Source organism: Mobula birostris, chromosome 20, assembly GCF_030028105.1.
Source record: "Mobula birostris isolate sMobBir1 chromosome 20, sMobBir1.hap1, whole genome shotgun sequence".
Taxonomy (NCBI): Eukaryota; Metazoa; Chordata; class Chondrichthyes; order Myliobatiformes; family Myliobatidae; genus Mobula; species Mobula birostris.
This window is the reverse complement of record NC_092389.1, coordinates 46,484,571-46,511,426: the sequence shown is the minus strand read 5'-3', so window position 1 is coordinate 46,511,426 and position 26,856 is coordinate 46,484,571. Positions and strand designations below refer to the sequence as shown.

General features: G+C 41.9%; 1 protein-coding gene across 1 annotated transcript; it reads left to right on the top strand.

The window, feature by feature from the left end:
- Window positions 1-1,147: 1,147 nt before the first annotated feature.
- Window positions 1,148-22,274, top strand: LOC140184964 (mitochondrial cardiolipin hydrolase-like). The gene is made up of 2 exons (XM_072238206.1): window positions 1,148-1,550; window positions 22,039-22,274. The coding sequence occupies exons 1-2, from the start codon at window positions 1,148-1,150 to the stop codon at window positions 22,272-22,274; spliced, it is 639 nt and encodes a 212-aa protein (XP_072094307.1).
- The last annotated feature ends 4,582 nt before the right edge of the window (window positions 22,275-26,856 follow it).

Genomic DNA, 26,856 nt, shown 5'->3' with positions numbered 1-26,856 from the left:
AAATGGTCAACAAAGATTTTAGTGTCGCACCTGAAAAAAAAACCCACATAGATGCCCAAGGATATTTAATGCTCCTTTTCATTTATCAGTTGTTTTACTGTTATGGCGCTGCCATATCAGCTAATTATCCAGCCACATGCTGAGAAATCTTAGCACTACATTTCTTCAGGAGTTTGACCATATACTGTACTTTCAAATCAATTGCAGGTCTATTGCTCTTCTTCGTAACACATAACTTGTGTTTTAGCTCCTGAAAGCTTAAAACCCATCTACTTGCCCTCTCTTCGACCTTATTATTAACTGCCTTGTGGGGTCCCGTTCTCTATCTCATAGAATCCCGAACATAGCTTATTTACCCTGACCTGTATAGAACATCCAAATAAAAAAAAGTAAAAATTATAGCCTTCCTCTCACTCCTAATTTCTCTAATTTAAGTAAAAAACCTCCCCTCCATAACACATGATATGCTTTATCAATATCAAAAATGCTGCTATTACAACTTTAGTTATCCATATTTTCCTAATATCATCTTCCAAACATAAAACTGAATCCAAAGTCATTCCACACTTCCGAAATCTGCTCTGATCAAACACTGTATCGGCTGTATTTTCTAAAATATAATTCCACCGCTGTATTAGCATCAGTTCCGCAAGGTTACACACATGGGAGAGGGAAAAGCTCGCAGCCCCGCGTGCGGGCGGGCGGGCAGTGTCGGTGCGCGTGCGCGGCACGTGCTGCGCTCGGTTGGGAGAAGCCGTTGGGCAAAGCTCGCAGCCCCGCGTGCGGGCGGGCGGGCAGTGTCGGTGCGCGTGCGCGGCACGTGCTGCGCTCGGTTGGGAGAAGCCATTGGGCAAAGCTCGCAGCCCCGCGTGCGGGCGGTGTCAGTGCGCGTGCGCGGCATGTGCTGCGCTCGGTTGGGAGAAGCCGTTGGGCAAAGCTCGCAGCCCCGCGTGCGGGCGTGCGGGCGGGCGGGCGGGCAGTGTCGGTGCGCGTGCACGGCACGTGCTGCGCTCGGTTGGGAGAAGCCGTTGGGCGAAGCCGTTGGGCAAAGCCGTTGGGCAAAGCTCGCAGCCCCGCGGGCGGGCGGGCAGTGGCGGTGCGCGTGCGTGGCACGTGGTGCGCTCGGTTGGGAGAAGCCGTTGCGAGGATGTGCTGGAGCGTGTTGGCATGGCGGAGCCTGGCCGTGTTTACCGGCGCTCTGTTGACAGCCGAAGGATTCTATTACCTGCTCCGTTACGTGAGGAAGTGTCGTGAGCAAAAGCCCAAGGTGCTGTTTTTCCCGGCACCGCTCACCTGCGTGCGGCCGCTGCTGTGGAGTCCCAGACGCTGCGATTGCAGGCTGCCGCATGGGGAAAGCGCGCTGAGTAGCCTGGCCCGCCTGCTGCTGGGCGCAGGCCGCTCGCTCGACGTCTGTGTGTTCAGCATCTCCAGCTTCGACCTGGCCAGCGTGGTGCTCGCCGTGTACAGCCGCGGGGTGCGGGTCCGTGTTGTCACCGACTCCGACTACATGGCACTGGCTGGCTCCCAGGTGGGCAAATTCCGGAAGGCAGGTGAGTGATAATGGCCAGTTTGCGTCACTGTCTCCATATGCAACTCCCCAGCCCATATCCTGCAGCACCCCACTCTCTGCACTCCAACCCCAACGTGGTTTGCCTGCTCCACCTGCACGCAGCGAATGCTTGGCCTAACCTTCATCTGCTTCGCTGGCAGCTAAACCACGTTGCGAGGTGCTCAATGTATGAAAACAAACAGACGGCACGAAAATGGAAGTACAAAAGACTGCAGGTGGAATTGAGCTAATGGTCTGGCATATCTGAAGCCCCGTGATACAGGCTCTTCACTTGAAATGTCGACAATTCCTTCCACCCCACTGAGCGCGCCAACACTGCCCTGTTCTCTACCTGCTCTGTTCTTCCAGCAGTTTGCTGTTCTTTGCTTTAATGCTAATACAATGTGATTGAACAGTACAGGAGTTTTAAAAAAAACTGGTAGATCCTCGTAGCAAATTACAATTCAATTGAGTGGTGCCAAGAATCAGCAGAAGATAGAAAACATTTGTGGAATTATTCATGGGTCTCATTATGTATTTGAAATGTGCTTGGTATAAATAAGCACGTTAATGGTATGTTTAATGGGGAGACTTTAAAGGTTTGGGGTTTGTTGGCTGGAAGCTGTGCCAGAGCAACACACACAAAAAATGCTGGTGAATGCAGCAGGCCAGGCAGCATCTCTAGGAAGAGGTACAGTCGATGTTTCAGGCCGAGACCCTTCGTCAGGACTAACTGAGAGAAGAGCTAGTAAGAGATTTGAAAATGGGAGGGGGAGATCCAAAATGATAGGAGAAGACAGGAGGGGGACCAAGAGCTGGACAGGTGGTTGGCAAAAGGGATATGAGAGGGTCATGGGACAGGAGGCCTAGGGAGCTCTGTGAGAGGGTGTGTTGATGGCTAGCATTTAAAGAAATACAGAATTCACAGCAAGTAAGTTCCTTAGGCACAGAGACATAACTGGAAAAGTGGTGCAGCCGTGGATTACAAGAGAAATTGCAGTTGGTACCAAATGTTAGGGAAAAGACATGCACAGTTGCCATAAAAATGCAAGTATGATTTATTTAGCGATACAGGGTGGATGGAGTAGGCCCTTCCAGACATGCCGCCACAGCAACCACACAACCCTAACTCCAACCTAATCACAGGACAGTTTTTACAGTGGCCAGTTAACCTAGCCTGGGAGGAAACCGGGGAAAGCCCACACATGCCATGAGGAGGACGTACTGACTCCTTGCCAGAATAGAACTCCAAATTCTGTATGGCCCCAAGTTGTCATAGTGCCCCGCTAACCGTGCCAGGAAAAGTGTGCAATTTGGTAAAAGGTGTCAAGGGTATTGAGAAGGAAAACTAAGACAAAATGAGAGTAAACTATTGAGAAGCATAAAAGCTGAATTTCTATACTTTAGAAGTGAAATAGCTAGCAGGAGCAACTGGGGTCTACTAAAATTTAGAGCCACTAAAATAATCAGGATAAAAGATCCCAATCCATTACCGCTTGCCATTTCTGGTAACTTTGCTTGCCTTTTCCTTTGATTTAAAGATTTTCTTCTCTTGTATGTTTGTGCTTTTTTTGTGCCTTAAAGGAATTTTTTACAAGTGATGTGTTATTTCTGTAAATGTCCTAATTTACTACAACCGCCTGGCCTTCATAGTTTTGCAGTATTCTTGGTTAGATTTAAAATCCTATATTCACCGACTCTTTAGAGCACTGCTGTGCCGGACGGCTCATGGGAACTGCATGAGAGAGGTCTAGGATACCTTTCTCGGGGGTGAAGGGAGTTCAGAGAGGTGTGACTAGAAGTGTCCCACTCAGGTTGAAGAGACCATCCCTGCAATTCCAGCTTGACTCACTGTAGGAGGCACACTCACTTCCTTCTGAATATCCACATTCAGCTCCCTGTTCTACAACCCACAACTTCACCTATGTTATCCCTTCCTACTTTTCACCTTTCTCATGTTCCTTTTGCTGACCCCACCTCACTTCCTACAACTCATTGGTGACTCAACTCCTGTCCCTGCACTCTTGCCCTGTCAGTGGCCCTCTCCTCAATCCTTGTCCACTTTGAGTGTACTTTACCATCCAGACTGCCGGTCCTCTAGTCTCCCTCTCAGGAGCTCTGATTGGGTACCAAAGACTGGCTGTCTAGCTCACAGCTCTATATTTATTGTGCTCATTAACTTAAGTGTCTCCATACAAAAAAAAACTGACTGCATTTGGAAATGCTTGCCCCTTCTGAAGCATTCTTTATTAGTTGTTTAATGGTCTACAATATTAATAAAATAACTAAAACACTATGTAACTATGGGCATCAATGTGCAACCATCAATTCTGCAAATATTTTACTGATGCAAATGAGGCAATTTTCATTCCATAAGGACCAGTACGTTCTTCATCCTTTTTTGCCAAGAAACCCATTGGCATGTGAAGTAGCAAAGGTCCATACTTAAGTGGAGGTAAATTAATGTGCAAAATCATTTAACTTATTTGATATTTAAAAATATTTGGCAATTTAAACATAACTGCACAGTGCATCATACCTTTCTTGGGAGCCAACAGAGAGGCTGTGAAGAGAATTTGAAATCATAAGTGATATAATTTAACTTGAAATCAGGGCTATATATCAGATTGTAGGAAAATCACTGAAGTATGAGTTGACTCTGCTAGATAGGGAAATTGCATTAAAAGTTACGACAGTAAATTATCAGTAGCTAATTTATAAATTGTTAATGTGCGTTTTCAGAACAGTCAGATGAAACAATAATTGATCTAGCTGTCGCTGTCAAGACAGCTATCAAAAATTTTAGACTGGAGGAATTATGGTATTTTCTCCTACATCTCAAATGAAATATGTAGATTGGTAAGTTATTGTCCCTACTTTATAAATGTGCAGTATAATTTGTGGGGGGGAAAGGTAGGAGAATGGGGAGGGAAGAGGAAAATAAAAATGGGTTGGAATAGAATTGTGTTGAAATGGGTGCTTGAGGATTACCACGGACCCAGTAGCTGAAGACCCTGTTTCAATGCTGTGTTTCTCTGACCTTATGATGAGGCTAGAACCATCAATGTCACACAGTAGCAAGACTAATTTGGTAAATTGGGACCAATGTATCTATAAAGAAACAGAAAACAGAGTGTGAGCAATGAAATAAGGCAAAAAAAAACTTCAGTTGATGTATAAGAAGGAAATATTACCAAAAGTTAAAATGTTGGCAAAGGCTAATATACTTTGAGGAATAAGAAAATGAAAGTGAAATTGAACAAATTTCCTCCGTCTTCATGGAAAAGGATAGATAAAACCTAGGAACATTGGGGTGCCATGGCAGTGTAGTGGTTAGCATGACGATATTACGGCTCAGGGCTTCAGAGTTTGGAGTTTAATTCCCACACCATCTGTAATGGATTTTTATCTTCTCCCTGTGGAACGAGGGTTTCGCCCGGGTGCCCCAGTTTTCTCCCACATTCCAAAGACTTACTGGTTAATAGGTTAATTAGTCATTGTAAATTGTCCTATGACTAGGCTAGGACAAATATCCTACGAGTAGGCTTATACTCACTGGAATTTAGAAGATTGAGGGGGGATCTGATTGAAACGTATAAAATCCTAAAGGGATTGGACAGGCTAGATGCAGGAAGATTGTTCCCGATGTTGGGGAAGTCCAGAACGAGGGGTCACAGTTTGAGGATAAAGGGGAAGCCTTTTAGGACCGAGATGAGGAAAAACTTCTTCACACAGAGAGTGGTGAATCTGTGGAATTCTCTGCCACAGGAAACAGTTGAGGCCAGTTCATTGGCTATATTTAAGAGGGAATTAGATATGGCCCTTGTGGCTAAAGGGATCAGGGGGTATGGAGAGAAGGCAGGTACAGGGTTCTGAGTTGGATGATCAGCCATGATCATACTGAATGGCGGTTCAGGCTCGAAGGGTGGAATGGCCTACTCCTGCACCTATTTTCTATGTTTCTATGACAAGGCCACAGTTAAATAGGTGGGTTACTCGGCGGTGTGGTTTGTTGGGCTGGAAGGGCCTGTTCCATGCTTATCGCCAAATAAATAAGCAGAATTGGACTACAGTTTGGGGTACATGTACTGCTGTCTCTCTACAGACCCTAATGGCATTCTGTCTCAACTTCCAGCCTCCCATTTGGCCTGTTCAGTCTGCTCTGGCATTCCATCATGACTGATTCATTTTCCTCTCAGCCCAATCTCTTGCCTCTTCCCTGTATCCCTTTGTGCCCTGCTCTAAACTTTGGATTCCACCACCACTGGGAGCATCTGAGCATCTTGTCCACTCCAGTGTGTTCTGAAGCGTGTATTTGCTATGCCAGATAAGGAAGCAATGTAGTTGGACCTACTAGTCTGTAACTAGTGTCATAATCACTGTATAATTTCCAACCATTCTCCATCCATAACCACTTTTGTAGAGTGCTGAGTTCGAATCTTTAATAAATTGTACAGTATGTGATAATTCAAATTTGTTTCCGTAACTTTTCTGTTGGTTCACTTCATTTGCTTTCTGTACTTCTAATTCTTTGGTTTCTTTTACTACTTTTATCCCTTCCCAGGCTCGCTTTTTTGCAATTTTGTCTGTGAGTACATTTCCATAACTTTCCATTGTATTCCTTTTGGAGTGGCTTTAACATTTTAAATCAGCCACCTCTGATGGCAGTTGTATAACATACATTAGTTCTTTACTAGCTCGTCATGCTTGATTGGGTTTCTGCAGCCATAAGAAATCCCCTTTACTTCTATAAGTTTCCAAAGTTGTGAACAACTCCAAAAGTATATTGTGAATCCATGTAGATGTTAGCTGATCTTCCTTCTGCCATCTTACAGGATTCAGTCAGGGCTTTCAATTCTGCCTGTTGTGCAGCAATACCAGGAGTCGTGCTTTCTGATGAAACCATAGCCCATCCAACCTTTCAGACTCCTCCTTAATCATTGAGGAGCTATGTGTGTTGAATCAGCCATGGGTCTAATAGAGGCATTTTTCTGTAATGATTTGCATCACCGTGGCATGTTATTGTAATATCATCATAGTCCTCCATGCCCAATGACAATAGTGTAGCTGGACTCACTGGACCTGTTCATTGGATGATGATATTAGGTGCCTCAAGAATGGTAGATTATTTGACCATTTATCAATCTTTTCCGTTTCAGGTGGGTGATGAAAAACCATCTGTCTCCTTTCATGGAGCTCATCTCCAGATCTGCGTGTCTTCACTTCTTTAGTCTTTATTTGGAGTTTGTCACATGGCTGCCAACATCCTATTGTTCCATCATTGCCATCCTCAGATGAACCACTAGGGGTCACTGTAGTTTGACATGTGCCTTGCGTAATTCCTGAGGTCAGATGGTGGTGCTGCTATCCTGAGGGAGGACTGCCACTGGTGGGACCATCCACTTGAGAGCCCTGCTGGGTTTTCTTGTATTAGTTCAGTTTGTCCTTGAGTGTCTGTATTTAAGTCTGATTACACTGGTTCTGTTGTTTGCTCGCTTAGCTAATGTAGACATTTGCTCTTTATAACTTGTACTGTCTTATCCTGTTTTTGTAGTTTATCCCAGTTTTCCTTTTCCTTTATCACTTGTCTGTAAACATTTCAACCCACATATTTGATCTTCAGACTTAGCTTGAACTCATTCCAATGCACTTGATTTTCTAACTCAGCACATTCAGTTTCTTTAACTGTGATACGATTGCTAATGTTTTTTCCTTTCCTTCAGGCATTCTCTAGATCTTACCCCATGCCCTTTTAATGTTGTCTAGCAGCCAAATTTCATTAGATTCAACACTGAAAACATTGCTCTAATTTCTTTATTAGTCTGGTCAAATAGAAATACTTTATTCAGGTAAGTACCCAAACCCTCAGCCATCTGTTCACATGTAAAGGGGTTCAGTTCCCTCTTTTTCTGTAGTGGATTTCACTACTTTAGTCATAGCCTTAATTTTATTGTGCAGAACATTTAATTTTGCTTGCTTTTACCTTCAACTTGTACAATTTGATGATACTAATTTTACTGCTACTCCACCGGCTTGTACTTTTTTAATATTATGGATACTTCAACTTGTACCAATTTTTGTCATGCAGAACACTTAATTTGTTCTGGTTTTTATCACTAGATTGCAACCAAATTTCATTTTATGCACATTTAACTTTACCAAAAGAGAGCAAAGTATAGTTTTTCTTCCCTCTTAACCCTTTAGATGGCGAATTGCAGCTAGAACTAGACAATTTCTATGCTGAATAGAAAAGTAAGGAGGAAGGTCCTATCTCCTGTTAAATATATACAGTAAAGCTTTTCCCTTCATCTGGGATCCTTCAATGTCCTTAAATCTGTGCAACCATTCCTGCCAACTACGTCAAGGTGTTGGACCCTGATGCTTTTGAAATACAAAGGTTTTTCAGAATTCAAGAACTAGGCATAAAGCTTTTGCTTATGATTGTTTTATCTGCTATTAAAAGAGTAAAGAAGAACAAGGTGAAGTGTTGAGCGAACAAGAAAAGACCAGACTAAAAAGTAGTCGTCTTCTCATACTCAGATAAAATTGCATTGATTACAATTAACCTATAAAGTAGCCGGATTTGTGCAGCGTGATGACTGTTGCTAAAAACTAACAAGTTTCTAGAAAAATACAGTAGCAACTGTACCATAATTACTGGAAAATTCACTGCACAATTACATGCATGCGGGTTATTTTCGTCACACTACTACAGGAAAGATTCCATTAAGCTGGAAAGTATGCAGCAGCAATTTACAAGGATATTGCTGTGACTTGGGCTGAGTTACAGAGAGAGGCCGAGCACATTGGGGCTGTTTTCATTGGAGAGCTGGAAAACGAGGGGTGATCTCAGAGCTATAAAAAAACCGGTGGATATAAATAGGATCAATGTGTAGCCTTTTCTAGGGTTGCAGAATCAAGGTTCAATGTGAGGAGGAAGAGAGGAACTTGAGGGGTAACATTTTCACCCGGAGGTTGATCAGTATATGATAATATTAGCTATATTCCGGTATTCTGGCCCCTCGCCTGTGGCTGAAGATGTTTTAAATACCTCTGCGATGGCCCCAACATTTTTTACTCTAGCCTCCCACGAGGTCTGAAAAGGACACCTTGTCAGGCCTTTGGGACTTACCCACCCTAATTTACTTCAAGAAAGCAAGCAGTACATTCTCTGTAATCTGTATATGGTCCATGACTTTAGTGCTGTTATGACTTGGTTCAATAGACTCTGTGTCCATCTGCTGAATGGATACGGATGCAAAAGTTCTCCGCAAGATCTCCTCCATCTCTCTCAGCTCCATGCATAGGTGATCACGCTGATCTTCAAGTGGACTAATTTTATCTCTTGCTATCTTTTTGCCCTTAATATATCCCTAGAATCCCTTAGGATTCTCTTTCACCTTTTCTGCCAGAGTAACCTCATGCATTTTTTTTAGCCCTTCTGATTTCTCTCAAGTGTTCTCTTGCATTTCATACACTCCTCAAGCACCTCATTTGTTCCTTGCTGCCTTTTTCTGCTGTGCAGTCCCCCTTCTTAACCAGGGCTTCAATATTTCTCAAAGATTTTTCCCTAACTTGTTATAAGACCACAAGTTATAGGAGCAGAATTTGGCCATTTGGCCCATCAAGTTTGCTCTGCCATTTCGTTGTGGCTGATTAATTTTCCTCCTCTTTGGGTTGACTGGAAGTGCACTGAGAGCGGTAAGCGTAAAGGAGTTGGGGCTTGCTGTTCTGGTTAACAACGGATGGTGCAATCCGGGTCATATTACAATTGAGGAACCTGTTTGTAGCCCGGATATTGAACTTTTTGCTGTTGGACTCCAGCCATATTCGATACAACACTGGGCATCAGGGGAGGTTGTTCCTGCCTGTGGCCATCAAACTTTGCAGCTCCTCCAGTGGAGGGTCAGACACCCTGAGCCAATAGACTGGTCCTGGACTTATTTCCATCTGGCATAGTTTGCATATTGTTGTTTGTTTGATTGTTTGTGGTTTTTGTATTGCTATATTTATGCTCTATTCTTGGTGCAGCTGTAACGAAACCCAATTTCCCTCGGGATCAATAAAGTATGTCTATCCATCTATCTTCCCCAATTTCCTGCCTTCTCCCCATATCCCTTCATGCCCTGACTAATCGAGAATCTATCAATCTCTGTTTTAAATATGCCCAATGACTTGGCCTCCACGGCTGCCTGTGGCAGTGAATTATACAGATTCACCATCTCTGGCTAAAGAAATTCCTCCTCATCTCTGTTCTAAATGGACGTCCCTTTATTCTGAGATTGTGTCCTCTGGTCTTATACTTCCCCACCATAGGAAGCATCCTCTCCACACCCACTGTCAAAGCCTTTCAGTACCTTTCAACATTCAATGAGATTTCCCCGACGCTTCTGAATTCCAGTGAGTATAAGTCCAGAGCCAACAAGCATCCCTCAGTTCTGGAGTCATTTTTGTGAACCTTCTGTCTCCTCTCCAATGTCAACACAACCTTTATTATTCAGGGGCTCAAAATTGATCATAATATTCCAAGTTAGGGCTCACTGCTGCCTTATAAAGCCTCAATAGTACATCCTTGCTGTTATATTCTAGTCCTCTCGAGATGAATGCTAACGTTGGACTTGCCTTCCTTACCACAGACTCAACCTGCAAATTAACCTTTAGGGAATCCTGCATGAGGGCTCGCTCGTCCCCTTGCACCTCAGATTTCTTTGAATTTTTGCCCCATTTAGAAAATAGTCTAGGCTTTTACTTCTACCAAAGTGCATGACCAAACCCAACACTATTCCATCTGCCACTTCTTTGCCCATTCTCCTAACCTGTCTAAGCCCTTCTGTAGCACTTCTGCTTCAGCACTACCTGCCCCTCCACATATCTTCGTATCGTCCGCAAACTTGGCCCAAAAGCCATCAATCTTGTCATCTAAGTTATTGCCATATAACGTGAAAAGAAGCACTCCCAATACAGACCTCTGTTTGAACACCACTAGTCACAGGCAGCCGACCAGAAAAGGCTCCCTTTATTCCACTGTTTGCCTCCTACCAATTAGCCAATGCTCTATGCATGATAGTATCTTTTCTGTAATACTGTGGGCTTGTAACTTGTTAAGCAGCCTCATGTATGCCACTTTGTCAAAGGTTCTCTAAAAATCCAAGTACACAACATCCAATGATTCTCCTTCGTCTATCCTGCTTATTTCTTCAAAGAATTCTAACATTTGTCAGGCAAGATTTTTTGTTAAGAAAACTATGTTGTCTGTAGCCGATTTTTATCATGTGCCTCCAAGTACCCCAAAACCAGATCCTTAACAATTGACTCCAACATCTTCTCAACCACTGAGGTCAGACTTACTGGCCTATAATTTCTTTTCTTCTGCCTTTCTCCCTTCTTAAAAAGTGGAGTGACATTTGCAATGTTTCAGTCCTCCTGAACCATGCCCAAATCCATTGGCTTTTGAAAGGTCATTCTAGTACCTTCACAATCTCTTCAGCTGCCTCTTTCAGAACCCTTGGATGTACACCATCTGGTCCAAGTGACTTATCTACCTTCAGACCTTTCAGTTTCCCAAGCACGCACTCTAGCAATGGCAACTTCACTTATTTCTGTCCCCTGACACACTTGAACCTCCAGCATACTACAGTGAAGACTGTTGCAAAATAATTATTCAGTTTGTCTACCATTTCCTTGTTCCCCATTAATAGCTCTCCAGCATCATTTTCCATTGATCTGATATCTATTCTCGCCTCTCTTGTTAGCGTTGTGTCTTATTAAAACAGGAATATAGGAACTCTGTGCACTCATTTCACTTTTGAGGGCCTCCCAAAGTATCCCTTTGCCAGAAAACAACCCATCACAATGCACATACAGTGGCATGCAAAAGTTTGGGCACCCCTGGTCAAAATTTCTGTTACTGTGAATAGTTAAGTGAGTAGAAGATGAACTGATCTCCAAAAGTTAAAGATGAAACATTCCTTTCAACGTTTTAAGCAAGATTAGTGTTTTGTACAATTTTAGAGTGAAAAAAAGGAAAGGTGTACCATGCAAAAGTTTGGGCACCCCAAGAGATTTGAGCTCTCAGATAACTTTTACCAAGGTCTCAGACCTTAATTAGCTTGTTAGGGCTATGGCTTGTTCACAATCATTGTTAGGAAAGGCCAGGTGATGCAAATTTCAGAGCTTTATAAATACCCTGACTCAAACCTTGTCCCAACAATCAGCAGCCATGGACTCCTCTAAGCAGCTGCCTAGCACTCTGAAGATATAAATAAATGATGCCCACAAAGTAGGAGAAGGCTATAAGAAGATAGCAAAGCGTTTTCAGGTAGCTGTTTCCTCAGTTCGTAATGTAATTAAGAAATGGCAGTTAACAGGAACGGTGGAAGTCAAATTGAGGTCTGGAAGACCTAGAAAACTTTACGAGAGAGCTGCTCGTAGGATTGCTAGAAAGGCAAATCAAAAACCCCGTTTGACTGCAAAAGACCTTCAGGAAGATTTAGAAGACTCTGGAGTGGTGGTGCACTGTTCTACTGTGCCGCGACACATGCACAAATATGACCTTCGTGGAAGAGTCATCAAAAGAAAACCTTTCCTGCGTCCTCACCACAAAATTCAGCATCAGAAGTTTGCAAAGGAACAACTAAACAAGCCTGATGAAGTTAAAATAGAACTTTTTGGCCACAATGAGCAAAGGTATGTTTGTAGAAAAAAAGTGCAGAATTTCCTGAAATGAACACCTCTCCAACTGTTAAACACGGGGGTGGATCAATCATGCTTTGGGCTTGTGTTGCAGCCAGTGGCACGGGGAGCATTTCACCGGTAGAGGGAAGAATGAATTCAATTAAATACCAGCAAATTCTGGAAGCAAGCATCACACTGTCTGTTTTTTTTTAAAAAAAAAAGTTGGAGGTGGAAAGAGGATGGCTTCTACAACAGGATAATGATCCTAAACACACCTCAAAATGGACTCAATGGACTACCTCAAGAGGTGCAAGCTGAAGGTTTTGCCATGGTCCTCACAGTCCCCCGACCTAAACATCATCGAAAATCTGTGGATAGACCTCAAAAGAGCAGTGTGTGCAAGATGGCCCAAGAATCTTACAGAACTAGAAGCCTTTTGCAAGGAAGAATAGGCGAAAATCCCCCAAACAAAAATTGAAAGACTCTTAGCTGGCTACAGAAAGCATTTATAAGCTGTGATACTTGCCAAAGGGGGTGTTACTAAGTACTGACCATGCAGGGTGCCCAAACTTTTGCTTCAGGCCCTTTTCCTTTTTTGTTATTTTGAAATAAAAAAGTAATCTTAAAATAGTAAAGTAATGCATCATCTTTAACTTTATGCCTTTTGGAAATCAGGTCATCTTTTACTCACTTAGCTATTCACAGTAACAGACTACGTCCACACTAGACCGGATAATTTTGAAAACGCCGGTTTCGCATAAAAACGATAGGCGTCCACACCAGGCATTTTTGAAAATACCTCCATTCACATTAAAATGGGTATTTGGGCGAAACTCCTACTGGGCATGTGCAGGACACACAGAAAACAAGCAAAGAGGAAACGGTATACTTGGTGCGTGTTTGTCCAGTTACAGACTAGAAAAACTTAAAAGGAAATTCCAAACGAAAGACTGGTGCACATTTGTTCAGAAACATTTCCTACAACCATAGTCTCTTCGCTGATGAAAGGGGCGACAACTACAACTAAATGCAATAAGGCTTGTTGCTGGGCAAAAGTGAAATTTGCTGTTACCTCAAGCAACACACATGAAAGTTGCTGGTGAACGCAGCAGGCCAGGCGGCATCTCTAGGAAGAGGTACAGTCGACGTTTTGGGCCGAGACCCTTCGTAAGTTAGTCCTGACGAAGGGTCTTGCCCGAAACATCGACTGTACCTAGAGATGCTGCCTGGCCTGCTGTGTTCACCACCAACTTTGATGTGTGTTGCTTGAATTTTCAGTATCTGCAGAATTCCTTGTGTTTGCTGTTACCTCATTTGTTTGCCTTTCCTTTTGCCATGTTTTTGTGTATTATTTTGCTGTATTTAACGTGCAATAAAACGAGTTACTGGGCAAAAGTGACAATTGCATCTATTGAATGTTTGCACAGCAGTACATTAATAAAGCAACTTATTAAATGTATTAAACATGTCTACATCAGTGTTATCTTGTATTTCCACACAATGTTACATGAGGCTGTTACACATCTATTGTCAGATATTGTTGTGGTGTTGGAGGTTGTGTTCAAGAAAACAATGAAATATCGCTCTGCTGCCACCATTTGTTCCGGCACGTCATGACAGCGGTTTTAAAAATAGCCAGTTACACCGTACACACTACGGGGATATTAGGCGTTTTTAGATTCATTCACTCTGGAGAGTGTTTCTGAAAATCTCCGTTTTCGGGGGAGGAAAACACCATTTCAGTGTGGACGAAGGGTCAAAACGAAGAGAAAAAGCTTTGGTTACGGATTTACGCGGCCTAGTGTGGACGTAGCCTCAGTAGATGAGCTGTCCAGTTTCAGCACTGCCGTGACACTTTCCCTGGCCAGTGATGCCAACCCTTCCTGCTGAATACTTCCCCTTTTATCACGTCTAAAATAAGAGACTCAGATCATTGAGCTACCAGTCTTGCAAACAAGTCTCACTAATGACTACAGTGTCGTAATTCCACCTGCTGATCGTAGAACAGTATGGCACAGCAACAGGCCCTTTGACTCACAATGTTGTGCTGAACTAAATATATTAAGTAATGAAATGGCCAGTTGCAACAATCCTTTAGGCCTACACAATGTCCATATCTTTTCATTTTCCTCACATTCATGTCCCTATTTAAAATCTCTTAAGTCCCTAACATATCTGTTCTGCCACCATTCCAGGCACGCACCACTTTTTTTAAAAAAAACTTTCCCCCTCATATCTCCTTTAAAATTAATCCATCTCACCTTATATGCGTTTTAGACATTTCAAGGCTGGAAGAGGGATTTTGTTTACTCCGTCTATGCCTCTCATGATCTTAAAAACCTCAAGCAGATCTCCCTTCAGCCTCTCCTCTCATTATAACACATGCCCTCTAATCCAGGCAGCATCCTGGTAAAATTCTGCACCCTCTCCAAAGCCTTGACGTCATTCCAATAATGGGACAGCTAGAACTGTGTGCAATACTCCAGATGCAACTTAACTAGAGTTTTATAAAGCTGGAACATAGGTTTCTGTCTTCTGAACTCAATGCCTTGAACAATAAAGGCAAGCATTTCATCTGCCACCTTAACCACTCTTTCAACCTGTGTAGCCATCTCTGGGAGCTATGAAGTTGGACCCAAAGATCCCACTGCTTGTCAACAGTGTTAAAGGGTTTTTCCTTTAACATTTGGCCTCCCAAGGTGCAACACTTCTCTACCCATATCAGTAATTAATCCATATCTTTGCCAGTCATCTACACCAGCCACAGTACTACCAATCTTCATATCTGCAAATTTGCTAACCCACCCACTCCATCTACATTTTCATCTGAGTCATTTATATACAGCGAAGGTTTTAAATCGAAGTTTCATGAAAATAGTTAAAAAGGTATTTTTTAAAACAAATTATTTAAATGAAATACAGAAAAATAATTTGAACACAAGTGATACTACTACAGTGCTACAAAACTCTGTATTATCAATGGAATTCATCCTGCTGTGTTCTTTTGATTGACTAAGTAAAATCAGCTGAGACACCTAGCGTAGATAATGGAACATTTCTTTCTTTGATATGTTTCTATGAACCTGATGTTGTTGCATGTTTGTAGCCAAGGGAACTGTTTGGTGTGGCACAATTAAAATAGAGACCTGTTTCATCAGGATTGTAGATGTCATCTGCACAAAATCTTTGAAGCAAATTGGGGAATCTAATGATTTTTTCCATGTTTTTGCACTTACAGCTATCTTTCTGTCCATTTGCTTTTTTGAATTTAATGTGTCAACATATGCATTGAGACAACCAACCATCTGTTGCTTTAAAATCTTCATCACCAGTTTCTTAGCTCGCTCCTCTGACTTGCGTTTGTTTTAAACATTGGCCCACTGACACATCCACCTCATCCAGTTACAATGGGAAACCATTGATTGAGGTCTTCTTAAACATCTCAATCCTTGCCTTCACACTTTTGTTTTTAAGATGTTTCCTGTTGTCCCTCACCCATAATGTCCATTGTTCTCGCAGTTTATCTTGCAGATATATCAAGCCTGCAGTTGTAGATTTTAGCACTCTAGTTACCTCTGCCAGCTGATGATGAATGGTGTTAGGTGGATGGCTTTTAATTTGATCCAGTAGGGTAATTTTTTCAGCTAGTGCCAAATCTTTTCACAGCATCTTGGCAAGGGTCAAAATAAAAAATAACAGAATTATCAAAAGTCACCGCTCTTTGAATTGGACCAAACAGATGACATGACACAAATACAAGCAGCTGAATCTATTTAAAAACTGTCCACTCTTAAGCACAGTATTGTTATCTAATGGCCACACAACTGCATGTGACTGAGACTAGTTAAAAACCGTTTGGCACCAGTCTCCTGTTGCAATTAAGTGGCAAGGTGTCCTGGTAAACAAAGGGAATCCCAGCTACTTTCTCAATTAGTTTTTCTTTCTTAAGAGTTGTCCCAAATATGCAGCTACCCCAACTGACCCGTGTACCTGTGTGGGTGTGTGTGTGTGAATATATGTACAGGGTATGGTTCTCCAAATGTGTGTAAATCCTTGCTCTAAGAATCTTCAATAGCTTGCCCACCACTTGGGTAAGACTCACTGGTCTATATCACCAGGGTTAACCCTGTTGCCTTTCTTGAACAAAGCACTAACATTTGCCACCTACCATTCTTCTGAATCTACTACTATGGCCAATTCCAAAGATAATCTCCAAAGGCCCAGCAATTTCACTTCCCGTAGTAATCTGGGGTATATCGTATCTGGCCCAGGGACTGACTTATCCTAATGTTTTTCAAAATTTCCTTAACATCCTCTTTATTAACATTGATAAGTTTCAGCAAATCAGCTTGTTCTATGTTCAATGTAGGTGAACAGTGAATTTATTATAGACCTCTCCAACCTCTTACAAGCATATATTTTCCTCTTTCATTCCCGATCGGTCCTATTTTAATTAGTCATTCTCTTGTTCTTAAGCTCCTTGACTTCTCTGTAACTCTTTAGAGCACTGCATGATCCTTAATTCCTAAACCTACAGATTCCTTGAAAGTGGCATCCCAGGTAGATAGGGTCATAAAGAAAGCTTCTGCAGCATTGGCCTTGATAAATCAGCCTACAGAATACAGGAGTTGGGCTGTTACGTTGAAGTTGTGTAAGATGTTGGTGAGGTCAACTGTAGAGTATTATGTGCAGCTCTGGTCATCTACCTACAGGAATGATATCGATAAGATTGACAGAGTACAGACAAGATTTACAAGGATGTTGCTGGGACTTGACAAACCTGAGTTATAGGAAAAGGTTGTATTGGTCAGGACTTTATTCCTTGAAGTATTGGAGATGTCATGTACCCCGTGATGGGAATAAAGAAACCAGCAGAAATAGAAACCACTTTGGAGTCTAGTATTGCTAATAACTAATAATATTTATTAATAACTACACAATGCAGTAAACTAAGTGAAGATAAATCAAACAGGTTAGCCAGAATTTTTTTATATATATATATATATATATATATATATATATATATATATGTGTGTGTGTATATGTAAGTAAATCAGTAAGTGTGGAAAAATATGTATGAAATCCAAGCTTCTTTAAGTCTAGGGGTAAAAAGATACAGTCTTGCGATGTTGAGTAAAGTTCAGTTCAGTTCGTGGTATGTAGTTGAATAGCGATGGGGGGGGAAGAGAGAGAGAGAGAGAGTTGGGTCTTCAGGTGAGCTGTTGCAGTCAATTTTCTCGTCATCCTCCGAAATCCTTCACAAGTCACCGACTGTGACTTAACAACAAAGGGGACCGTACTTCGGTGTGGTTGAGCTGTCTACCCAGGCCAGGGTCGGACACATGGACAACTCCTCACTGGTGTTGCCTTTGAACTTTCACTGGCAGAGCACTTGGATCAATCCGCTTGATCGATCCTCCAAAACCCACTTTCTCTGCAGGCACAACAATGCGCATTCAGTGTCCCGATCCTGTGTCTGAGGTCTGTATCATCTGACCTCCCATTTATTTCCCTGTGCTGAGCATCATTTGTCATTAGCGAGTCCCTCCCTCCATTGTCTGTGAAGAAATGCACAAGCAGGCAACAAGTCCTTGGAAGTAACATCAATAATGTCCTGTCGGTCACCATGAGCTGCTCAGCTTTTATCTCCAAAGTAAAACTCCAAAGCTACCTCCCGTGACAGTCCAACCATCAATCTTCGTCTCTCTCTCTCTCTCTTTTCCAAACAAACCATCAAGGATAAATGACTCTCTCTGTCTCTCTTCAAACAGTTAATAGGGGCACTCCTGGATCCCCTCAGAGATTTGATAGTTGTATAAAAATTGAGAGGTGCAGATAGGATAAATCCATGCAAGCTTTTTTGACTGAGGTTGGGTGAGACTAGAGCTAGATGTCTTGGGCTAAGGGTGAAAGATGAAGTTTTTAAGGGTAACCTGAGGGGGAACCACTCGGAAGATGGTGTGAGTAAGAACGAGCTACCAGTAGAAGTGATGGAAGTGGGTTTGGCTGCAACTTTTAATGGGGATTTGGATAAGTATATGAATGGGAGTAGTATGGCAGGCTATGGTCAAAAATTTATGATGAGATTATCTTTTATATAATGCTAAAAACAAATATCAACGGAGAATCAATCTACAACAGGCTCAAAATATATATTGAGGATAAAAGTATTCTGATTAGAAATGCGATCTCTTGTGAAACAGATAGAGCACCACATATGACAGGTTGCTATGCTGGTTTAGTGGCATTTATGAATAAAGAAATTCCAAGTCTGTTTGCAATCCATTGTCTCACAACCAGAACCTCAGCTAGTGACTTTTTTCAAGCATGACTGTTGTAATATCTGCCATCAACAAAATTGAAGGTCATCCATTAAATAGCAGAAGATTTCACCAATAATGCCAAGATAGTGATGAAGAATTTATACACACTTGATACTTCATATTAAAGTGTGTTGGCTGTCTAAATCCTGCTGCTCAAAATGTTTCTTTAATCTTTTTGACACTGTGGTTGAATTTTTGCTCAAAGTTGACAAGGGCATGGGAAATATGATTGAACTTCTATGTAGAGATGTGGCATACCTAGCTGATCTGTATGATAAAATGAACATTCTAAATATGAACTGCAGGGTGAGAATTTCAATTTAATTCAGGCAAAAAGTGCAGTGTCCACTTTTATTGGAAAATAGGAAATGTGTAAGAAAAACATTGGGAGAAGAATGTTCTCACAGTTTCTCTGCATGGAAAGCATGGCACTCTCTTTCACAGACAGTGATTTGCAAGAGTACTGCTTACATCTGCGGTCATTGAAGAAGGATTTTCAGAATCGGTTCAAGGATTTGAATGATCTTGAAATCCTGGACTGGGTAATTAACCCATTCCTTTGCAAGGTGGAAGAACAGGAAGAGAACTTGCAGGAAGAAATTATTGAAGTTCAGAATGAAGAGGAAGCAAAAATGATTTTCAAAAATGTCGGCTTTTGTGGTATGCGGCTATGCAGTCATACAAAGTTTCCTGGTCTTTGGAGAAGAGCCAACCTGCTCTTCATTACATTTCCATCCCCCTACCTTGTTGAAGGAGGCTTCAGTACAGTAAGCTACGTACTCCCAAACAGAAACCGCTTGGACATTATTACACATGGGGACTTGAGGCTTTTGCTGTCACAACTTGAACCAGATATTTCAACTCTTGCTAAAAACCATCAAGCTCAAGGATCACATTGATATTTTTACATTATGGGGGTGCCGGAAAGTGTATTGCCCCTGAGAGAGGTGATCGCAAGTATGAAGGTGCTTGGGGGGGGGGGGGGGGTGTATTAGGCTAAAAAGTTTGGGAAACACTGCTCTATTCTGAGGCTGTATTCTCTGGTCCTAGAATCCCCCACTATAAGAAACATCCTCTTCACATTCTGTCTTTGTGTTTCAATATTCAATAGGTTTCAATGAGATTTCTCCCTCATACTTCTAAACTCCAGCGAAAATGCCCAGAGCTATCAAACACTCCTTATCTATTAAATCTTTCATTCCTAGGATCATCTTCCTGTACCTCCTTACAGTGTCAGCAAATCTTCATATTGTCCGCAAACTTGGCCAAAAAGCCATCAATTCTTTCATCCAAATCATTGACATATAACGTGAAAAAAAGCAGTCCCAGCTCTGACCCCTGTGGAACATCGCAAGTCACTGGCAGCCAACCAGGAAAGGCCACCTTTATTCCCATCTCTGCCTCCTGCCAGTCAGCCAATCATCTATCTATGCTAGTATCTTTCCTGTAATACCATGGGCTCTTATCTTGTTAGTAGCCTTATATGCAGCACTTTGTCAGACAAAGGCCTTCTAAAACCTCAACATGCCATGTCTACTGATTGTCCTTTGTCTATCTGCCCTGTAATTTCCTCAAAGATTTGTCAGGCAAGATTTCCCCTGATATGCTGATATTGGCCTATTTTGTCATGTGTACCCTGAAACCTCATCCTTAATAATAGATTCAACAACGTACACAGAATCAAGAGAAAATCTGCAGATGTTGGAAATCCAAACAACTCACATAGAAATGCTGGGGGAACTCAGGCCAGGCAGCATCTGTGGAAAAGAGTATAGTCGACATTTTGGGCCGAGACTCTTTGGCAGGTCCTGACGAAGATATGGCTTGAAACATCTACTGTTTATTCTTTTCCATAGATGCTGCCTGGCCTGCTGAGTTCCTCCAACAATTTGTGTGTTGCTGGGTTTTCAACATCTGCAGATTTTTGTTGTGTTTGTGAATAGACTCCAACATCTTTGCAACTATTGAAGTCAGGCTAATTAGCCTATGATTTTCTTTCTTTTGTCTCCCTTCCTTCTTAAAGAGTGGAGTGACATTTGCAATTTTCCAGTCCTCTGGAACCATTCCAGAATCTAGTGATTTTTGAAAGGTCATTGCTAATGCCTTCACAATCTCTTCAGCTACTTCTTTCAGAACTCTTAGGCGCTGTCCTTCTAGTCCAGGTGACTTATCAACCTTCAGACCTTTCAGCTTCCCAAGCACCTTCTCCTAAGTAATAGCAATGGCACTCACTTCTGCCCCTTGACACTCATGTTTCTGGCATTCTAGTATCTTTCACAATGAAGACTGATGCAAAATACTCTTCTAAGTTTGTCTGCCATTTATTTGTCCCCCATTACTACCTTTCCAGCATCATTTTCCAGAGGTCCGATATCCACACTCACCTCTTTTACTCCTTGTAGATCTGAAAACAAATTTTTGATACCTGCTTTAATATTATTGGCTAGCTTACCTTCATATTTCATCTTTTCTCTTATGGTTTTATTTAGTTGCCTTCCGTTGGTTTTTAAAAAGCTTCCCAATCCTCTACCTTCACACTAATGTTTTTGCTATTTTACATACCCTCTCTTTTTCTTTTATGTTCCCTTTGACTTTCATTGTCAGCCCACGGTTGTGTCATTCTGCCATTTGGAATAATTCTTCATTTTTGGGAGTAATCCTTACTGTACCTTCTGAATTTCCCTCAGAATCTCCAGCCATTGCTGTTGTGCTGGCATTCCTGATGGTGTCCCCATCCAATCAACTTTAGCCAGCTCCTCTCTCATGCCTCTGTTATTCCCTTTATCTAAATTCAGTGCAATAACAATAAAAGCAATTTTAGTTTCTCCTCCTCAAACTGCTAGTGAATTGTATCATACCATGATCACTGACTCCTTAAGGGTTCCTTTATCTTCAGCTCCCTAAATAGTGTGTGTGTGTGTGTGTGTGTGTGCCTTTTCTATCTCAAGTTGTAATTTCTAGCCCACATCCTGGCTATTGTTTGCAGGCCTGTATATAATCCCCACAGAGTATTTTGACCCTTGCAGTTTCTTAACTACCCATAAGGATTCTACCTCTTCTGATCCTATGTTACCTCCTCCTGAGGATTTGATTTTATTTTTTTACCAGTAGTCACCCAACCCCTCTGCCTACCCTTTCCGTAAAATGTGTATCCTAACTGCGATCTTTTTTCAGCCATGACTCAGTGATGACTTCATTGATATACCGGTCTATCTCTTACTGTGCCACAAGATCATCTAGCTTAACCTGTATGTTGCGTGCATTAAACTATAAGTCCTGTGTTCATCATCATTTTTGATTTTGGCCCCTTGATACATTTTAACTCATCCCACTGACTTCAATTTTGCACTATCATCTGCCTGTCCTTCCACACACTGCATCTAGTTAAATATAGATAACATTATTAGATAAATAGATAGATATGATTTTAATGAGTGACAAACTAGGTACAAGAGGAAAATGGCCTAATTCTACTATGTTTTGCCTTGACAGGTATAGAAGTCCGACATGATCAGGACACAAGCTACATGCACCACAAATTCGCACTGATTGATGGATCTATTCTTGTAACTGGATCTTTGAACTGGAGTGCCCAGGGTATATTTAGAAATAAAGAGAATGTAATCATAATTAAAGACATTGATGTTGTGAAAGCATTTATAGAAGAATTTGAACAACTTTGGAATGAATATGATCCGACAAAGTACAGCTTTTCTCCACAAAAGTAACTAGAAACTACTAATTTAATCCTTTATGGATTCTATTGTAGTCCGTTGACAAAAATTGTTGTCAAATAACAGATTTTGGTAGATAAGTATCTTGTTTTTTCCTTGATGGTTTATGTTTTTATAAAATATTCATGATAAAAAAACAAGTGACTATAATCCATGTATGAATAAAATCATCTGAAAGAATTACTGGTAGATAGAAAGCAGCTTCTTTATTCGACAAAACAAGGTACAGCAGGCATCATATGGAGATGCTCTCGGTGGAAAAGTCTGCTGGCCCACTGTGGGGCTGGATATTTATTTGCTAAACACAAAGGACAATCCATATTTACAAAGTATAGACAATGCTTTCTTTTGAAGCTACATACAAACCTCACACCTACTGATTCACATCCATCCCACAGATGCCAGCAGGTCTGTGGACTGGGATTCACAACTTCTAGGAATGCATTGTTCCAAATTAAATCAACAATACATTTTCAAGTAGCCAAAGCAATTTGCTAAATGTAAATTACCTAAACCCAAAAATCACTCAAGATGCATATTTGGAAATATGTTTCTTATTGATGTTTTAATTTTATGATAAAATGCTCCAGTTTAAAATTGGGAAGGAGAAAAAAAGTACAAATAGTGAAATTTGGCCCTGAGTTAACACATTTTAATAATGTTTAGCAGAGGGAATTGAATATTGGAAAGAACACTGATACAGGTAAGAAAAATTAAATTTTGGTTCATGTCATAGAGCTTTAAGGAGTGTTGAATCAGTAACTCAGAAATGCAGAGGATTTACTTCTGGAGTTTGGAGCCACAACAGCTGAAGGCACATTTGCCATTTGTGACTGAAGTGAGGATTGTATGAAAGACTAGAGTTGTAGGACAGAAATGTGAGAGGGAGGGAAGGATGAGCAAGGCCATGAAAGGAAATTAGATTGATACTCAGAACTCAGTTAATTCTGTTGGCCCTCCTAAAACAATTGCAAAGTGTATTTTGGGCTATTAATGGTAAGACTCTTGGTAGTGTGGAAGATCAGAGGGATCTTGGGGTCCGAGTCCATAGGACACTCAAAGCTGCTGCGCAGGTTGACTCTGTGGTTAAGGCGGCATACGGCGCATTCGTCTTCATCAATCGTGGGATAGAAAACCTACAGCACAATACAGGCCATTCAGCCCACAAAGCTGTGCCAAATATGTCCTTACCTTAGAAATTACATAGGGTTTCCTATAGCCCTCTATTTTTCTGAGCTCCATGTACTTGTCCAGGAGTCTCTTAAAAGACTCTATCGTATCTACCTCCACCACTGTCGCCGGCAGCCCATTCCACGCACTTAGCACTCTGTGTGTTTAAAAAAAAAACAACTTCCCCTGACACCTCTGTACCTATTTCCAAGCACCTTAATACTGTGCCCCTCATGCTAGCCATTTCAGCCCTGGGAAAAAGCCTCTTGACTATCCACACAATCAGTGCCTCTCATCATCTTATACACTTCCATCAGGTCACCTCTCATCTTCCATCGCTCCAAGGGAAAAAGGCAGAGTTCACTCAATCTATTCTCATAAGACATGCTCCACAATCCAGGCAACATCCTTGTAAATCTCCTCTGCACCCTTTCTATGGTTTTCACATCCTGTAGTGAGGCAACCAGAATTGAGCACAGTACTCCAAGTGGGGTCTGATCAGGGTCCTATATAGCTGCAACATTACCCCTCAGCTCCTAAACTCAGTCCCATGATTGATGAAGGCCAATGCACCGTATGCCTTCGTAACCACAGAGTCAACCTGCGCAGCAGCTTTGAGTGTCCTATGGACTCAGACCCCAAGATCCCGCTGATCCTCCACACTGCAAGAAGTCTTAATATTAATACTATATTCTGCCATCATATTTGACCTACCAAAATGAACCACTTCACACTTATCTGGATTGAACTTCAACTGCCACTTCTCATTCCAGTTTTGCATCCTATCAATGTCCCATTGTAACCTCTGACAGCCCTCCACACTATCCACAACACCCCCAACCCTTATGTCATCATCAAATTTTCATCCAGGTCATTTATAAAAATCACAAAGAGTAAGAGTCCCAGAACAGATCCCTGAGGCACTCCACTGGTCACTGACCTCCATGCAGAATATGACCTGTATACAGCCACTTTTTGCCTCCTTTTTGCAAGCCAGTTCTGGATCCACAAAGCAGTGTCCCCTTGGATCCCATGCCTCATTACTTTCTCAATAAGCCTTGCATGGGGTACCTTATCAAATGGCTTGCTAAAATCCATATACACTACAACTATGGCTCTACCTTATTCAATGTGCTTAGTCACATCCTCAAAAAATTCAATCGGGACGTAAGGCACGACCTGCCTTTGACAAATGCTGACTATTCCTAATCATATTATGCCTCTCCAAATGTTCACAAATCCTGCTTCTCGGGATCTTCTCCATCAATTTACCAACCACTGAAGTAAGACTCACTGGCCTATAATATCCTGGGCTATCTCTACTCCTTTTCTTGAATAATGGAACAACATCTGCAACCCTCCAATCCTCCAGAAACTCTCCCGTCCCCATTGATAATGTGAAGATCATTGCCAGAGGCTCAGCAATCTCCTTCCTCGCCTGCCACAATAGCCTGGGGTACATCTCATCTGGTCCCGGTGACTTATCCAACTTGATGCTTTCCAAAAGCTCTAGCTCATCCTTAATATCTACGTGCTCAAGCTTTTCAGTCTGCTGTAAGTCATCCCTACAATCGCCAAGGTCCTTTTCTGTAGTAAATACTGAAGTAAAATACTCGTTAAGTACCTCTGCTATCTTCTCCAGTTCCATACACACTTTTCCACTGTCACACTTGATTGGTTCTATTCTCTCACGTCTTATCCTCTTGCTCTTCACATACTTGTTGAATGCCTTGGGGGTTTTCCTTAATCCTGTCCACCAAGAGGAAATTTGTAGAATGCCTACATGATGACTTTTTAGAGCAGATTGTGGTTGAGCCCACTAGGGGAAAGGCAATTCTAGTTTGGGTTTTGTGTATGTATGAACCAGATTTGATTATGGAGTTTAAGTTAAATGAACCCTTAGGAGGTAGTGATCATAATATGATAGAATTTACCTTGCAGTTTGAGGGGGAGTAAATGGAATTAGAGGCATGAGAGAGGAGCTGGCCAAAGTTGATTGAATGGGATCACTAGGGATGTTTCTAGTGTTGAAGTGGCTGAAGTTTCTGGGGGCAATTCAGATGATGCAGGGTAATTAGAAACCAAAGATGAAAAAGTATTCTAAACAGAGAATGAGGTAACCGTAACTGACAAGGGAAGTCAAAGACAGCATAAAAAGAAAAGAGAGGGTATATAATCTAGCAAAAATTAGTGTAAAGTTAGAGGATTGGAAAGCTTTTGTATAAGGCACTGGTGAAACCTCACTTGGAGTACTGTGGGCAGGTTTGGTCTCCTTATTTAAGAAAGGATGTGCTGACGTTGGAGCGGGTACAGAGAAGATTCACTAGAATGATTCCGGGAATGAGGGGGTTAACATATGAGGAACGTTTGTCCGCTCTTGGACTGCATTCCTTGGAGTTTAAAAGAATGAAGGGAGACCTCATAGAAACATTTCGAATGTTGAAGGGCATGGACAGAATGGATGTGGCAAAGTTGTTTCCCATGATTGGGGAGTCTAGTACAAGAGGGCATGACTTAAGGTTTGAAGGGCACCCATTCAGAACAAAAATGCGAAGAAATTTTTTTAGCCAGAGGGTGGTGAATCTATGGAATTTGTTACCATGGGCAGCAGTGGATGCCAAGTCATTGGGTGTATTTAAGGCAGAGATTGACAGGTATCTGAGTAGCTAGGGCATCAAAGGTTATGGTGAGAAGGCAGGGGAGTGGGACTAAATGGGAGAATGGATCAGCTCATGATAAAAATGGCGGAGCAGATTCGACGGGCCGAATGGCCGACTTCAGCTCCTTTGTCTTATGGTCTAAATCAATTACGTATATTGAATAGATTTTAAAATATGTGCAAAAACAGAAATACTATATTAAAAAAAGTGAGGTAGTGTCCAATGCTTCAATATCTATTTAGGAATCGGATGGCAGAGGGGAAGAAGCTGTTCCTGAATCGCTGAGTGTGTGCCTTCAGGCTTCTGTATCTCCTACCTGATGGTAACAGTGAGAAAAGGGCATGCCCTGGGTGCTGGGGGTCCTTAATAATGGATGCTGCCTTTCTGAGACACCGCTCCCTAAAGATGTCCTCAATACTTTGTAGGATAGTGCCCAAGATGGAGCTGATTAGATTTACAACCTTCTGCAGCTTCTTTCGGTCCTGTGCAGTAGCCCCTCCATACCAGACAGTGATGCAGCCTGTCAGAATGCTCTCCATGGTACAGTTATATAGGGTTTTGAGTGTATTTGTTGACATGCCAAATCTCCTCAACCTCTGAATAAAGTATAGCTGCTGTCTTGCCTTCTTTATGACTACATCGATATGTTGGGACCAGGTTAGTTCCTCAGAGATCTTGACACTGAGGAACTTGAAGCTGCTCACTCTCTCCAGTTTTGATCCCTCTATGAGGATTGGTATTTGCTC